Source organism: Lutra lutra, chromosome 8, assembly GCF_902655055.1.
Source record: "Lutra lutra chromosome 8, mLutLut1.2, whole genome shotgun sequence".
Classification (NCBI taxonomy): Eukaryota; Metazoa; Chordata; class Mammalia; order Carnivora; family Mustelidae; genus Lutra; species Lutra lutra.
Genome location: NC_062285.1, coordinates 88,974,613 through 88,990,225, shown reverse-complemented (window position 1 = coordinate 88,990,225; position 15,613 = coordinate 88,974,613). Strand labels below are relative to the sequence as shown.

The 15,613-nt window shown below is 35.3% G+C and overlaps 1 protein-coding gene across 1 annotated transcript in view; it reads right to left on the bottom strand.

The window, feature by feature from the left end:
- The window catches only part of LRP6 (LDL receptor related protein 6), a 181,604-nt gene that overhangs the window by 70,102 nt on the left and 95,889 nt on the right, over positions 1–15,613 (bottom strand). The window contains exons 4-7 of the mRNA XM_047740549.1: positions 14,937–15,133; positions 12,838–12,969; positions 9,077–9,473; positions 7,781–7,952 (exon numbers count right to left, since the gene is read on the bottom strand). Of these exons, the coding sequence (XP_047596505.1) occupies positions 7,781–7,952; positions 9,077–9,473; positions 12,838–12,969; positions 14,937–15,133 (898 nt within the window). The remainder of the gene's footprint in view (positions 1–7,780; positions 7,953–9,076; positions 9,474–12,837; positions 12,970–14,936; positions 15,134–15,613) is intronic.

The following is a 15,613-nucleotide window of genomic DNA, read 5'->3' as shown; positions in this document are numbered from 1 at the left end:
ATCCCACTTCTAGGTATATATGTAAAAGAACTGAAAACAGGATCTCAAAGAGATACTTATTTGCACATCCATGTTTACTGAAGCACTCCGTGTAACACCCAAAAGGAGGAACCATCCTAAATATCCTTTATCTGATGGATGAACAGATAAAGAAAAACAGTGCATACATAAAATAAAATATTATCTGGCCTTTAAGAAGAGAATCCTGTTATATGCTACAAAATGGAGGAACTATGAGGATGTTACGCTAAGTAAAGTAAGACAGCAAACTGAAAGATAATACTATATGATCCCACTTTAGGTATCTAAAGAAGTCAAACTCATAGATTAAAAAATGACGGTTGCCGGGACAGGGGGAAAAAGGAAGTTGTTTGACAGAATTTCAGTTTTGCAAGATGAAAAATTCTAGAGATTGTGCTGCACAACAACATGCATATAATTAGCACTACTCTACTCTCTGCCTAAAAGTGGTTATGGTAGATTTTCTTTTTTTTTTTTAACCACAATTTAAAAAAGGAGATGGAGGCTCATGAAAAGGTCACAGGTATCAAGTCGAAGGGTCTACTAATTCCAATTCTGGGACAATATTTGCAACAATAATAATGGAATATAACCTTATAATATTCTACAATTTTAAAGAATAAATATCCATGGTTCCATATTAATATACATATGAAAAGCTGAATAGAGAGGGAATAGTTCTTCCTTACAGGAAAATTCCAATCAATAAATATAATAGGAATAATGGAAATCGCATCAATGTTAAATTCCTAGTGTTGATAATTGTTCTGTAAGTATGTAGAATGAAACTGGGTGAGAGATCTAGTATTGCAAATACTGAGTCTGAAATTATCTCAAAATGAATAGTCTAAAAAAGAGGCAACAGAGCACAACACAAAAAGTACTGTATTAGGAATCAGGAAATTGGAATTCCATTCTTTTTTTCTCCTAAAACCGGAAGTTTATGACCTCGGGCAAATACAAGAAGCAAATTAAACAAAAAGCGCCAAAGAATGGTGAATTTTAGGAAGAGAAACCTGGGGCAGAAAGAACTACTGTTTCTGTAAGCATTTTATCTAGAAACCATAGTTAATTTTATGAGAACTAAAAACAGTTTTTTAATGCAAAAACAATTTTGAAAACCCATGAAACACTGTTTACTTACTCTCTTGAAACTAATGAAATCTATTATGGCATAGGTGGGTTTTTTTCACATTTTAAGAGTAACACTGCAGCTAAAACATAAAAGCAATATTATAAATCGCAACCAAATATAAAAGCCAAGTCATTAGTTAACCCAAAATCAAAAATAAATGAACAACAAAACCAAAAATCTCTGAATAGGGGTGATATTAATTGCATAAAGCCTCTAATTTCATTCCTACTTAGAAACTCTAGAAGCCTGGAAAATTTCAGAAGCTCCTAATTATAAATGAAATACTAAACAAATAACAGTCTACAAAAATCTAACTATAACCAAAGGAATTCTAATCCTTCTTCAAGATTTTATATCAGATCAAATCTAAAAACAACAAAAAATTATAGTACAATGAATGAACAGTTTGGGAAATCTATGAGTTCAACAAAAAAAATCATAGGGCCTGCCTTGTAATATTCTTAGAAGGTCTAAATTTTTAAATTGTAAACTACATTTAAAATGCCAAAAAGAAAAAAAAAAAAAAAAAGGAGAAGCCTTTCTTCATTTTGGCTAACTTAAGGAATAACTATTACACAAAATCTTTAAATAGCTAGTGATAATTTTAAATTTAAGTAGGAAGTTAAAAATACTTGTCACTTTTAACTGCTCAGAGTTTTGTAAATTCCCTCCCAAGAAGTCCCCAAATTGTGGTCTTTACCATTATTTGACTGCCTATCCTTTCCAAACCCTTTAAAAAACAGTAAAAATAAAATCTCTATGAGCCCTGAAAAGTGTAATAGTTTGCCACCTACAGAGAAATAACCTCTCAAAAAATAATGTTTTACATGGACTCCATTAATAAAAAACATTTACATGTTTGGCTAATTTCAAACAACAGCTTTAAACATTTATTTAAACTTCCCAAGCATGTAAATAATGGAATAGCTTGTATACAGGTCAGTAGAGAATATAAACAAATATTACAAGGAGAAGTTGCTTTCAGGAAAATTGAGTTACTAAAGATTTTGAACCCCTAATAGGCAAGTTTTCTTTAGTTAATAGGGATTCAATGCACTGTAGATAAGGAAAGTTTTAAAGAAAAAAGAAAATATTCATGTCACCTGAATATAAATTTCCTTTAAGGAACTCTTCCAAGGCAAATATGTTATTTGTTCATAATCTAAAATAATGCAGTTAGTACCAAAAAACACTGGAAAATGTTACAATGGGAAGAAACCTAAAGATCATCTGGTTTAAATGATCTTACTGGTCAAAATACAAAGACCAGATTGTTATATGAATTATCTAAGGTCACTCAGTTAAATGAAAAATCAAACAAGAATTGAGGTCAGGGTGTGCTATTACAAAATGTTTCAATAAAGATCTAGAGATTAATTACCACTCATAACAACTAAATACCGTTACCAATTGTAAAGAAGCTAACTTCTCTTTTTAAGAAAGTAGGACATTAAAATCGGCACCTTTTACTTCAGGAGTACAAAAACCAAAGAAACAAAAAAGGAAAATTGAAACTAAAAATATCTCCACACATATTATACAGTTTTATGCTAAAACACGAGTAGAAGGTTAACAACAGAACATTTTAAAAACGATACAAGAGCAAGTTCAAACTTGGTCACTAAAATAACATGCATGAAATTTTCCTAATTTACATAGATAAAACTACACTAACTCCTAAGTGAGGCAAAGCATCTTGTTTGGTGAGGCTCTAAGGGTTTGTTGTGGCATTTCAGGAAAGCATGATTATACTCATCATCAAGCAAGTTTCTCTCATTATATATGTGCAATAATTTTTTTAGAGCCAGACACAGTAGAGTGGATAATGAGACAACAGGACATATAATTAGATGATGTACTACTTTGGCTGCTGTAGATTATAACAAGTTAAATAATGTTGCTTAAATTGTACATCAAAAGGTAACTTTCAAATAGGAATTCAAAAATATGTTATCATAAAATAACTCCAAACAGATGCAAGATGATATAAAAGGAGAGCACCATGTTTACAACTCAATCAATATAAGCCGCTAATCCAGGTATTCTGTTGAGCTGAGGAATCTAATGATGGTGTTTTATCAATATCATTCTTCAGTTATAACATGCCAGGAACAAACGGGGAGAAATATACATTCACATACATTCATATAGTGTTGGAAAGGAGTAGAAATGGGCAAAGATTCAGGTATTTAGGCTCATTATCTTGAATATTTCCCTAAAATTGAAAATAAAATCAATTTTAAGGAGCACTGAATGTTTTAAACTGGCAAAGATTCAAAAGGAAGTACTTGTTGGTACTTATCATATAATCAAAAGAGCTTTATCTCAACAGCAGATGATTATATTAATTTCTTAAGGAAGAATTAATCTTAGAAACAAACAATTAAGAAAAATCATAATAAATGGGCCCTTGTGTACTTTAACAGACTTTCACAATACACAGGCTAAAGATGCCAGACAAAGAAATTACAAAGAAACCTGAATACTTGGAAAACAAATTAGCATATTGATAAAACAGAGGAAGTTGTCACAAGGGGAAAATGTAGTCCTGTAATTTCAGGCTTAGAATATGAAATAAATCATTCACCAACTATCAAGTTTTCGGCATACATCCTACACAATAATACCCTCTTTATTCAAAATTTCCTCATACTTAAGGCCCTAATAATTTGCTTCCCAAAGTTGTGCCAGGTATAATTAAATTTGGACAAACTACCTATGGACATTATATTCTCTAAAGCAGGGAAATTTATAATAAAAGACTAAAAACAAATCTACATGCCCATAAATTGGGTAAGACATCTCTTTTTATCTATAACTAGCAGGTGTTGTTGTGTTTGTCAGAAGCTCAAAAATGAAAGAAGGAAAAATGAAATAAAAAGCATATAATAAAAAAATACATTGTGAGAATAATTTAACTGACATCATTTCAATAAAACCAGTGATTCAAAGCACAGTGATTAATTTTTTTAATCAGTAAGTTGTATAGAATGAGAAAAGCATCCTCAAAACAAAACAAAAAACCCCAAGCTAATGTAACATTCTTAACTTTATATAATGACAACAAAATGCTTTAAACTTATAAATTATCAATGATATGTCTTTGCTACTGAAAAGCAGTACTACATGCCCTCAGCGCTATAGATGTTTTTGACAGTGAAACCTGACCAAGAAAAATACGAATGTTGTTAAGACACAATGTGCTTCTGCCTACTGAAGGGTCTTATAAAATAGAAATAAGGGTTTATTTGAGGACTGTCCAATCAGAAAAACAGACATGATCCTTTCTGCTAATGCTTTAGTATTATATAAGGAAGCCCTAGAATACTATAGTAACACTCGGGTGGGCCTAGGGGTGGGGGGTGAAAGGGAGCTCAGTGCAGACAAGTAAACAAGACGCTCGTTTGTAAGAGGTGATGAAATGATTTTAGCATAATGAGTAAGAAGCATAAACAAGTACCAGCATGCAACTTTTATAGAACACCTACAGATACGTGGTCACTATCAGGTGACAGGTAGAGAAATCAGATTTATCCTCACAGACACATTCTCTCTCTCTCTCTCTCTTTTTTAAAGATTTATTTTAGAAAGAGAGAGCAGGAGTGCAGGGGGAGAGTCCCAAGCAGACTCCCTGCTCAACATGGAGCCCAACACGGGCTCAATCCCATGACCCTGAGACCACAACCCAAGCCAAAACCAAGAGTAGGATGCCCAACCAACTGTGCCACCCAGGTCCCCCTAACACTTTCTTGTATTAAAGCACCAGCCAATATTAAGACTATCTTTTAAAAAATGTGGCATCATTAGCAATTCCCTGTGTCCCATCCCTCTTTGCAGAAGCTGGTTATAAATCCGATAAACCTTTATGTTCTTTCTGCAACTCTGCACAATAATAACTAAACCTGAAACCTACAGCTCTCCAATATATCCAGCATCTGTTATATCACCACTTGCAGAAAAGAGAGTGAGAACCTGATCTGAAGGTACAGAGAGCACAGGTGAATGAACATTCTGAGTTCTCCCCATAAGACCCAATTAAAACGAAGAGTTTCCTATGCCTTATATCAGTATGTAAAAATTTACCAAATCACAATCTTTTCTTTTCAAATGTACTATAAACTCATACAGTCTCATCCCAAGTAAATTCAAAGTCTTTCAGAAGAGAACAAGGCTATACAACTATTATTTAATATTTTCTTAGGGTCCCAGGAAAAAACAGTTTTACCAAAAAGTTGGGAAGCATATCACCTAGACCAGGATAAGATCAGTAGATAGAATCACCTGCTACATACCAAAAGGCTAGCAAATAATGGTTTTAGAAAGAGAAGCATTTAAAAAATTATGTATTTTTCCAAAAGTTTTCAAGTTCACTATATTCAACCTACTATCGGGTAAAGGGAGATGAAAAGCTGGTTGTGGCAGTTGCTCCTATAATCAACAGTCTCAGAAAGAGAAACTAACAGTTTTTCTCCCTCTAATTATGCAAGATTAATTTAGATGAAGAGCTGTGCTCTTTCCTTAATATGCTGTATACGAGAAATTTTACACATCATCATAAATTAAGAGAATAAATAATAACACCTACTCTCTTTACTTCCCAGATGTGCCTATGAAAAGAAAATGACAAAAGCATTGATGCTCAATTAGAGAAACTTCATCAGAATCTCCGGGGCAAAGAATAAGGGAGGTCTTTGTATGTATAGTCTGGTGGAGATAGATGTACCACTAACACCAAATAATCTGTCAAAGAGGACACAGAGCAAACCTGGAAGAGGAGAAATCGATGAGAAAGGCAGGCTTTTAAGGATGCTGGTACCACTGAAGGAAGAAGGAAAAAAGGAAGTGAGGAAGGAAATGACACCACCGCATACACATGTATTATAGCTCTAGAAGAAAGAACAGGTCACAATGAATGCTAATTTTAAGATCTACGGCACTGCAGACCAATAAAATAAATCCTGTTTAATCAATATATTTTGTTATATGATTCATTCTTATTCCCAAACACTGTCACTCAAAACCTCCAAAAGTTCTCAGTTCTCTACCTAAATCATCCTAAACTATTTGTGATTTTGAATAAATTTCTATATCTAAATACGAAAGTAACCTGAAGTGTGGGAAATAAGACATGAAAAATTCCCAGTAAGAAACAAATGTCTTATTTACAATCTCATCAATCAGTCATAGTAAGCTTAAAAAGATACCAAATACAGAATTTTTTAAATCCCTAAAAAATAATAAATCAAGTATTCTTCCCTTATGTACAAACAAACACTCTTGTAGGACACCTGATCTTTAAACTGTTTTTCTAAGAATAGTAATACCTATACTCTCATGTATGGTCCACAGCTGGTCAACAATACACATTTGTGAACTGCTTGGAAATGGGTGTGCAATTTATAGTCAGGCTGACCCACGTAGGGAGCTAATACCCTATCAAATAAATAAATAAATAAATAAATAAATAAATAAATAAATAAATAAATAGAGCCCATAACTTTCATCTCATTAGCACTGCACTCAAAGCTGCTAAAGATTCAAACACTAACGTGGATTTAAGGAGAGGGGCAGCAAAACACTAAGAGGGAGAAAATTTATATACTCAAGTCTATGCAAAATTTTCTATTAATGCAAACCAGCTGCACGAATAAGTAATGCAGTTTTTAGTATTTGAGCCCTGTGGAATACGAATGGGTTTTTCTATTCCAAGTTTCCATTCTGAAAAGGCGGCCCTTTATTTTTCCCTCAGAGTCTCTGGCACTCCTAAGAATTACCTTTCTAAAATAATGGCTCTGGAGCCCAAATTATCTATCTGTTAGGAGATTAAGTGCTGTGGCTCTGAATAGCCATTCCAAGCCACAACTTACATGAGACATCATGCATCCCCCAAAGAAATATTGTACAAGAAAGTGTTTTAAGTACGTGATCCGTAAGATCTCAAGCACAGCCCAACTCAAAGATGTGAAATTCAGAGCTCACATTCAACATCAAGGAATATGCCATCTACAAAACATTGTGATAAACCACTGGTATATTGTGATTCACCACTGTTTGTTTGTACCAGAATTCTATTCTGATTGCCACAACTTAATTCTACCATGTGGTAAATATTTTCCCCCAAGTTCTAGTTAATTAATCTTTCTCCTACACAGCTCATAAGTCAATTTAAAAATTGTTTGCATGTAACCACCTTAATACTTAATATATGCCACCACCTGTTTCCAACATCAGTAACAGCAAAAGTTATATATACACATGGGCTTTGTTCGCCTGACAGAAATACCAGCTCTTCCAGTATAGGTCTTATACAATATTTGATTTGTGCAGAAACTGTCCCTAGGAAATTCATACAGTGGCTTTATCCGTAATGAGGAAAATCACTCACATAAGCTTTTAGGGCTAGAAATAGAGGAATATCCATTTCTCATGCCAGTAGAGAGCTCAGAAATCTTAGAGTTCAGTGGAAGAAGAATATATAATCCCTAGCATCTTTAAAGTTGAGTAAAATTTCTGTAAAAGATGTCTCTGGCACCCCAGACAAGAGGCAAGAATATCTGCATCAAATTAACATCAACTTAAAAACCATTATAAAACTGGTTTTAAAATGAAAAAGCAAGAACAAACCTCAATTTTGTCTGTTTTGGCATCTCCCCAGTATATTTTGCCTTCATCATAATCCAAGGCTAAACCATTTGGCCAACCAAGAGAAGTGTTAACCAACACTACTCGGTCGGAACCATCCAGAGCTGCTCGCTCAATTTTCGGGATTTCTCCCCAGTCAGTCCAATACATGTACCTATAGAAGTATACAGAAAATGAGCTAAAAACAGATAATAAACTGTAACTTTCAGACATTCTAAAGGTGAGGTCCACCCCTCATATTACACTGGTATCAGTTAACGCCATAGAAGGAATAAAAAAGGGACTTAAACATACTCAAAATTTATGTTTAACACAGACATAATAGTATATACATGCTTATAGGAAATTTTCAGATCAGTGTTTTCCAGAAATGATCATGAAAATGCCTTCCAATAATGAGTTCCATTTTTAGTTATGTTTCTTCAAAATATTTTGTGCTCCTTCCCACTAACAATCATCTTTTTCTTTTTTTCCAAACTTTTAATTTAAGTAATCTCTATACCCAACGTGGGGCTTGAACTCACAACCCCAAGATCAGAAGTTGCATGCTTTCCTGACTGAGCCAGCCAGACACCCCAGTCATCTTTTTTTCTTGCTGGCTTCTCACCTGACATAAAAAGGCTATCCCAGTAGTGATATTCAGATGACAAACTAACCAACCAGTATGTTAACTCTTTCTGTAGTGCCAAGTAATTGCTGTGGTTCCTGGGAGTTTAAGTGGCTCCAAGGCATTGATATGCACTAACATATAATAATTTGTCACTATGTTCACCTTTAGAATGAATCTCATAGTAACAAATAACATTGGTGAGTATATAGAAAGCTATGTTTCCCTACACTGTGGTCAGGGTGTTATGACCAAAAAAAAAAAAAAAAAAAAATCAAGTCATTCATGTATCTTGGGATATACCATATCATTCTAGAAGTACCAAAAATGGGATGAAATTAAATCTTCTAGGGGAAGTTCTGAAAACACTTTCTTTCCATATTTTTCATGGTCATGATGCAATCTCAGCAAAATGTGTAGCCAATACCCCAAATCAGCAAGCATTGACTTAATATAGAAAGGAAAAGTATTTGAAACATTCAAGGAAAAAAAACCTAGCAATTCTTTAACTTGAGATTTTATTCTAGTCACTATGCTCTAAAAATGAACAGCCACTGAAGAGCTGTTTATTGAAAAACAACACATACTTCATATTGTTTTTCTCAATGCTTTTAGGAACCTGAGGAAAACAGAAACACCAGACAAAGTTTTCTATCAGCAGAGCTTCTTACCCAACCATGGGATCTAACACAATAGCCCGGGGTTCCTCTAAGTCCTCTGAAATCAAGATCTTCCTCATGGTCCCATTCAGCCTTGTCACTTCTATCCGATCAGTGCCAGTGTCTGTCCAATAAAGATTTCGGGCAACCCAGTCAACAGCAATGCCATCAGGATGTGCAATTTGAGCGGTGACCACAAACTGACTGCCGGATCCATCTATGAATGAGCGGCGAATGGCCCTCACTTCATCATCGGTCCAGTATATATAGCCTTCCACAGGATCATAATCTATGGCAATGGCATGACGGATGTCTTCTAATTGCAAAACAATGTCTGTGAAATCTGGTGTATCCAAAGAAATGCGTCTCAAGTCTGTCCTTCGTGCTAAAAGCAGTAATTCAGTGGCACCTAGAACGATAAAGTGAGATAAATGAAGAAAAAATTGAAACCCACAGGCAAAATTTAAATAAAACTCTAAATAAAGAATGTAGAACTTCTTTAGGAATTGAAAAGTAAAGGAGTATAAAAGGATACTTAGGGTCCATTTTGGGTAGAAATGGAAAGTAACACAGTGAACTAGGAAGAGCTTGACTATGAGGTCAAGCTCTATAACGGCTCAGTTCCTCAAATCAAGTTCTGATTCCTTCTTAGGTTCATTTGTTATATAGTCCCTGGGAATTAATAATAGCTACTTAAAGGTATAATGAAGAGTGACTAGGTAATGACTAAGAGGTTGAATAGCTAAATATTAAAGGAAGAAGGAGAAATAGGATACAGATCCTTTGTTTGAGAAGTATGTTCACAAAGGTAAATGAATCCAAGACAAAGATCTTTTGTGCTTGATGAGAGTGTTCTAAAATTGGATTGTGATGGTTTCACAACTATAAATTAGTTAAAAACCACTGAAATTTATAGCATGTAAATTGTATTTCAGTTAAGCTGTCTTAACAAAGAGAACTATAAGGCAATGCCCGACATAATTAATGATAGAGAGAGCTATGGTAAAGGAAAAAGAAGCAGCAAAGAGAGAGAATCACTTAAATGTCATACTGCTTAAGAGTAAGAGTTGTGGATCTGACAGAACTAGTGGATTCAAGTTCCTATACAAACTTAGGCAAAACTTCATCTCTCTAAACCTAGTTTCTTCATCTATATTTCAAGGATTGCTCTGAGGATTAAATAAGATCCATGTAAAATTCAGGAATATGCTGAACATATAAGTGTTTGGTAAATATTAGCTAATATATTATTACTATCATTAGAAAAGAAACACTTTTTTTTAAGATTTTATTTATTTATTTGAGAGAGAGACAGTGAGAGATAGATAGCATGAGAGGGGAGAAGGTCAGAGGGAGAAGCAGACTCCCTACGGAGCTGAGAGCCTGCTGTAGGACTCGAACTCTGGTATCATGACTTGAGCTGAAGGTAGTCGCTTAACCAACTGAGCCACCCAGGTGCCCAGAAAAGAAACATTTTCAAATTTTTATTTCACTGTGTTTTTTTTTTTTTAAGACTTTATTTATTTATTTGACAGACAGAGATCACAATTAGGCAGAGAGGCAGGCAGAGAGAGAGAGGAAGGGAAGCAGGCTTCCTGCTAAGCAGAGAGCCCAATGCGGGGCTCGATCCCAGGACCCCGGGATCATGACCCGAGCCGAAGGCAGAGGCTTTAACCCACTGAGCCACCTAGGCACCCCTCACTGAGTTTTAAATCAGATTTATTTATGAAATGTTTTTAACTCGAAGTAGTACTGAAGAAAAACACAGCTGAGGGGTGCCTGGGTGGCTCAGTGGGTTAAAGCCTCTGCCTTCGGCTCAGGTCATGATCCCAGGGTCCTGGGATCGAACCCCGCATCAGGCTCTCTGCTCCTTGGGGAGCCTGCTTTCTCCTCTCTCTCTCTGCCTGCCTCTCTCCCTATTTGTGATCTCTGTTAAATAAATAAATAAAATCTTAAAAAAAAAAAAAGCTGAGAATGAGGATGTTAAGCTCAATCTTTTTTGTTTTGATTTTTTAATGTTCAAGTACAGCACCAGTAAAATCAGCTAACTATTATAAAAGGTAATAAGCAAGCTGACATCTGAAGAGTAAAAAAAGATTCCCAAAGAAGTGAGACTAAAAGAAAATACTGGCATTTAGCTTCACATCAATCTGGAATTACAGTTGAAAAAACTGAGAAGAGTAAAGCTCTCAACAACAGCTTTTTGACTCAAGGACTAATTATAAATGAACTTGATCTCAGAGAAAATACAGTCTTAAATGCCACAGCAGGCACCAAGCAGGAGTAACTCTGTACCATTCACTGCCTCTGCTAAATACCAAAAGGAGCCAATCCCAAAACTCTGTAAACAAAGAAGTCATAGAAAGTGAAGCTGTTAATTTGAGCAAGGTGATCAAAACAGAATAGTTAATTTGAAGCTACTATATGCCAAATGTACATCTAAAATTTAAAATACTAGTTAAACATGTGAGGCAGTAGTCAGACCACTATTGCTAAAATAAATCCTCTGTTTTAAAGTCAGGCTACATTTTTAAACAAAAACATTACAAAAACCTTTTGTTTTAAATTGAAACCAAATTGTTGTTTGCCATGGAAACTGTCTGACAAGAGTCAGCCAGCTTCACCTTTGACTAGGAGGATAATTTATCAATGCCAAGTCATGACAAATATCCTGTACACCAACTCAATTCCATCCCTCTGACTCCCTGACCCCCTTGCCAGGAACTCTGTAACCAACTCTGAAATAAAGGTTTCTGCTTTTCAGAGTTACATAAAGAAGCCACTGCTAAATGCAACAATTTTCTCACCAGGTCTTGCTGGTGACTAGAAGACCAGAGAGTGATCCATAGAGGTAAGAATGAAAAATAACATTCTCATTAAGAAGAAAAAGAGAAGAACTGGTGTACTCCCAAATCAGAAGTCCCCTGAAATGTCCTAAGTCAACATATTTCTCTGAAATGCCCTCTTTCTATAGGGAATTAAGAGAGTGAGGAAAAGAGGCAGTGGTTAAGTATAGAAAGAGGTTGCTTTAAAAACAGAACATGGAATATTTTTTCCTCTCCTGAAAGTACATCTCAGTTGTTAAAAGGCAATTAAAAATATTATTCAATAATTTTTTAGAAATATATCTACCCCATGATAAGTCATTATAGTTGAAAGTTTAGTAAACACTGCTTCCTTGCAGAGGTCCTTTATTTACAAATGCTACCTACTGTTAAAAATATATTCTTTTAAGATAAGTAACGTGCGGAGCGCCTGGGTGGCTCAGTGGGTTAAGCCTCTGCCTTCAGCTCAGGTCATGATCCCAGGGTTCTGAAATTGAGTCCCGGCATCAGGCTCTCTGCACAGCAGGCAGCCTGCTTCCTCCTCTCTCTCTGCCTGCCTCTCTGCCTACTTATGATCTCTTTCTCTCTGTAAAATAAATAAATTAATATCTTTAAAAAAAAAAAAAGGCTAAGTAATACTCATTTTCAAGAACCAACTGTGATATAAATGATTGACATTTCATTAAAAAAAAGAAATAGCACCTAATTTTCTTCAAAAATAGCACATTAAAAATTTAGTTAAAATGCTACAATAACTTACAAAACAGTATTAAAGAGATGCCCTAAAACACAAAAACCCCGTTATATAACTGATTGTGATGACAAAGATCAAGCAACTAGTCTCCCAAATACTGTAACCTACAGAGCTTATTATAGAGAAATAAAATAAATCATAAAGAATTTCAGTTGCTATCTGAATTTTTTCCTTCTTGGAGACCATCTTCTTACCATCTTTGCAGGTTTTTCCATTCTCCAGAAGTTTGACCCCAGTTGGGCAAGCACACTGATAAAAAGGTTTGACTGGAGACATCAAACACAAGTGAGAACAACCACCATTATCAATTCCACATGGATTTGTAGCTGTCAAATATAAATCACATTGATTAATACCAATGATTATGGATGCCCTCCCTCTCTCTAGGTACACAAAGGTTAACAACCATAACATGAGCAACTGTGATAAACGAAATTACTACCAAATGTCATCCAGGTGCTTGGCTACCAAACCATTTGCAAGGAAGGGAATTAATCAGTGAGAAATGATTTAGCATTCTGTACCCAAAGAGGAATACACAAGAAATAAAGCAGGAGTCCCCTGCCCTAAAAGAGCTTACAATCTAGTCAGTACACCAAAATTAACAAGCTAGAAAATAATACAAAACAATGAAACTAAGTACTATCTTGCACATGACAGACCATAAATAACTATAGAGTCAAATAGAAAGTAAATCACTAAGAATTAAAGAAGAAAACTTTCATAGAGGACACAGGACATGACAGGACCCCTGAAGGATAGGAAAGATAGGAGGACATTTCAAATGTGGTAAAACTGTATGAGTAAGAGCTTGGAGGCTGTACACTGGGAAAAATAATAAGGCAAATAGTCTAACTAAATATTCAGATTTCTGTTGACTAATAAGAACTAGAGCTGAGTGAACACAGAGAATGGGAACAAATTGTGGCGGATGGCACAGAAAGCAAAGATGGTAATCAGAATGGTAAAAAATCCACTTTGGAAAGATTAACTGGAAAGGATAGGCATGGTTGATTAAAAGAGGAAAAACAGAAAAGCAGAGATTAATTAGCATTTTTGTCAAAACTATGGAAAGGGATGGATTTAAATAATATTCATAAAAAAACAACATAAGATGGAGACCAACCAAATATGAAACGTAAAGCAATGATGACTGCAAATTTTGAAACTAGTAAAACATAAAGGATCAACAGTGCCATTAAAAACAAAAAACAGGGGCGCCTGGGTGGCTCAGTGGGTTAAAGCCTCTGCCTTCGGCTCAGGTCATGATCCCAGGGTCCTGGGATCGAGCCCCACATCCCCACATCGGGCTCTCACCTCAGCAGGGAGCCTGCCTCCTCCTCTCTCTCTCTCTGCCTGCCTCTCTGCCTACTTGTGATCTCTGTCTGCCAAATAAATAAATAAAATTAAATTTAAAAAAAAAAAAACCAAAAAACAGGGAAATTCTCTCCTAACGGCTATCCATGATAATAAAAAATTCATACAGTGTTTTTTAAAAAGGGCAGCACATATATTTAAAAACATTTTTATGGACTCATGATCATCAGATTCCAATATAATATATTATTTAACTATCTCCCCCTAAATGGACAGAGCTAATACAAAGCAATGCAGAATCAAAATACCCTTTATTTTTGGCTATGGAATACAATTTGAAATATACTTAGACACATGCCAGACATTTATTTATATACAAGTGCCAAACACTTAACATTCTCATATTCCTTTTAAACCTAGTTCTACTCCTCTCTTACAAGAAATTGTTGCCAGCAGTCGAAGTCCAAGTCACTGCATAGGTTGACCAAAAATAGAAGCAAAACTAAGAAAAAAGGTTGGGGAAGGGGTGGCAAGGGAAGGGGAATGTGCACAGAAAAGTTTAAGCAGGTATTTCATCAGGCAACCTAAGGAACTTAAATTCACCAGTTAGAGTCACAGAGGTTTCTATTTTTATAAAAAGTGCTTCTTTTTAAAAACACACTAGAGAGAAATAATATAAAGAAGAAATGCATTTGTATATAAGCTTAGCTATCTCAGCTTCTTATTTTATTTCTCTCTTCTCAACCACCATAACCCCAGATCCAAACAAAGGAGTAAGGTGGCCAACAGTGATAGATAACAAACTACAAATGGCTTGGGATGCCGTTTCACCTGAATTACATTTTGACATTTTCCCCATGTTTAATTCCTTCCCACTACCTTTGGATATGTCCTCTCCGCTCCTGCCTTCACTAAAGCCAGACATCTGAGTGCTAAAGCTATTCCAACTTGCAATTTAAAAATCAAGATCACTTACCATTTGGCTGCCTCTGTTGGCTGAAGGCATGTATATCCATGGGAGAGAAGATGTTAGAATGGATTTCACGCAGACCCTCGCCAGTGTACTTGTTGCAAGCCAAAATGGAGTGTGTATTCCAGTCAGTCCAGTACAATGTGTCCTCAAATAATGTCAAGGCAAAAGGATGTGGAAGGGAACCTTTAACCACTGCCTGCCTATTAACAAAAACAGAAAAACTCAAACATTTCTAAATTTTATCAAAACTTGATTCTGCCCATTAAAACATCTTGTTTTCCACAATAACACACACAAATCCTAAGTAACACAAATCCTAAGGTCAAATACACCTATGAAAAATAAGTCACATAATAAATCTGAATATATTCATAGTGTCCAAAACTCCCAACCAAGTACTTGGCAACAGGCCCCAGGTTCATTACAAAATAGCAGAGAGAAGGCTCGAGTATTAGCACTGCTGTCAATTCCCATCTCTGGACTCACATCTTCCATCCATAAAGTTCATGTTCTTAGGTGAACAAAAAGAAAAATCCCCAAGTTTGAAGTTGGCACTGTGAAGTAATTTAAATCTGCAATAGGTTTTCCCCTTCTTGATGTGTAAAAACAAAGAATCTGAGACTGTTTCTTCCATCATTTCCTATGGCTTTGGTAACTGAAAGTAAAAACATATACTTGAG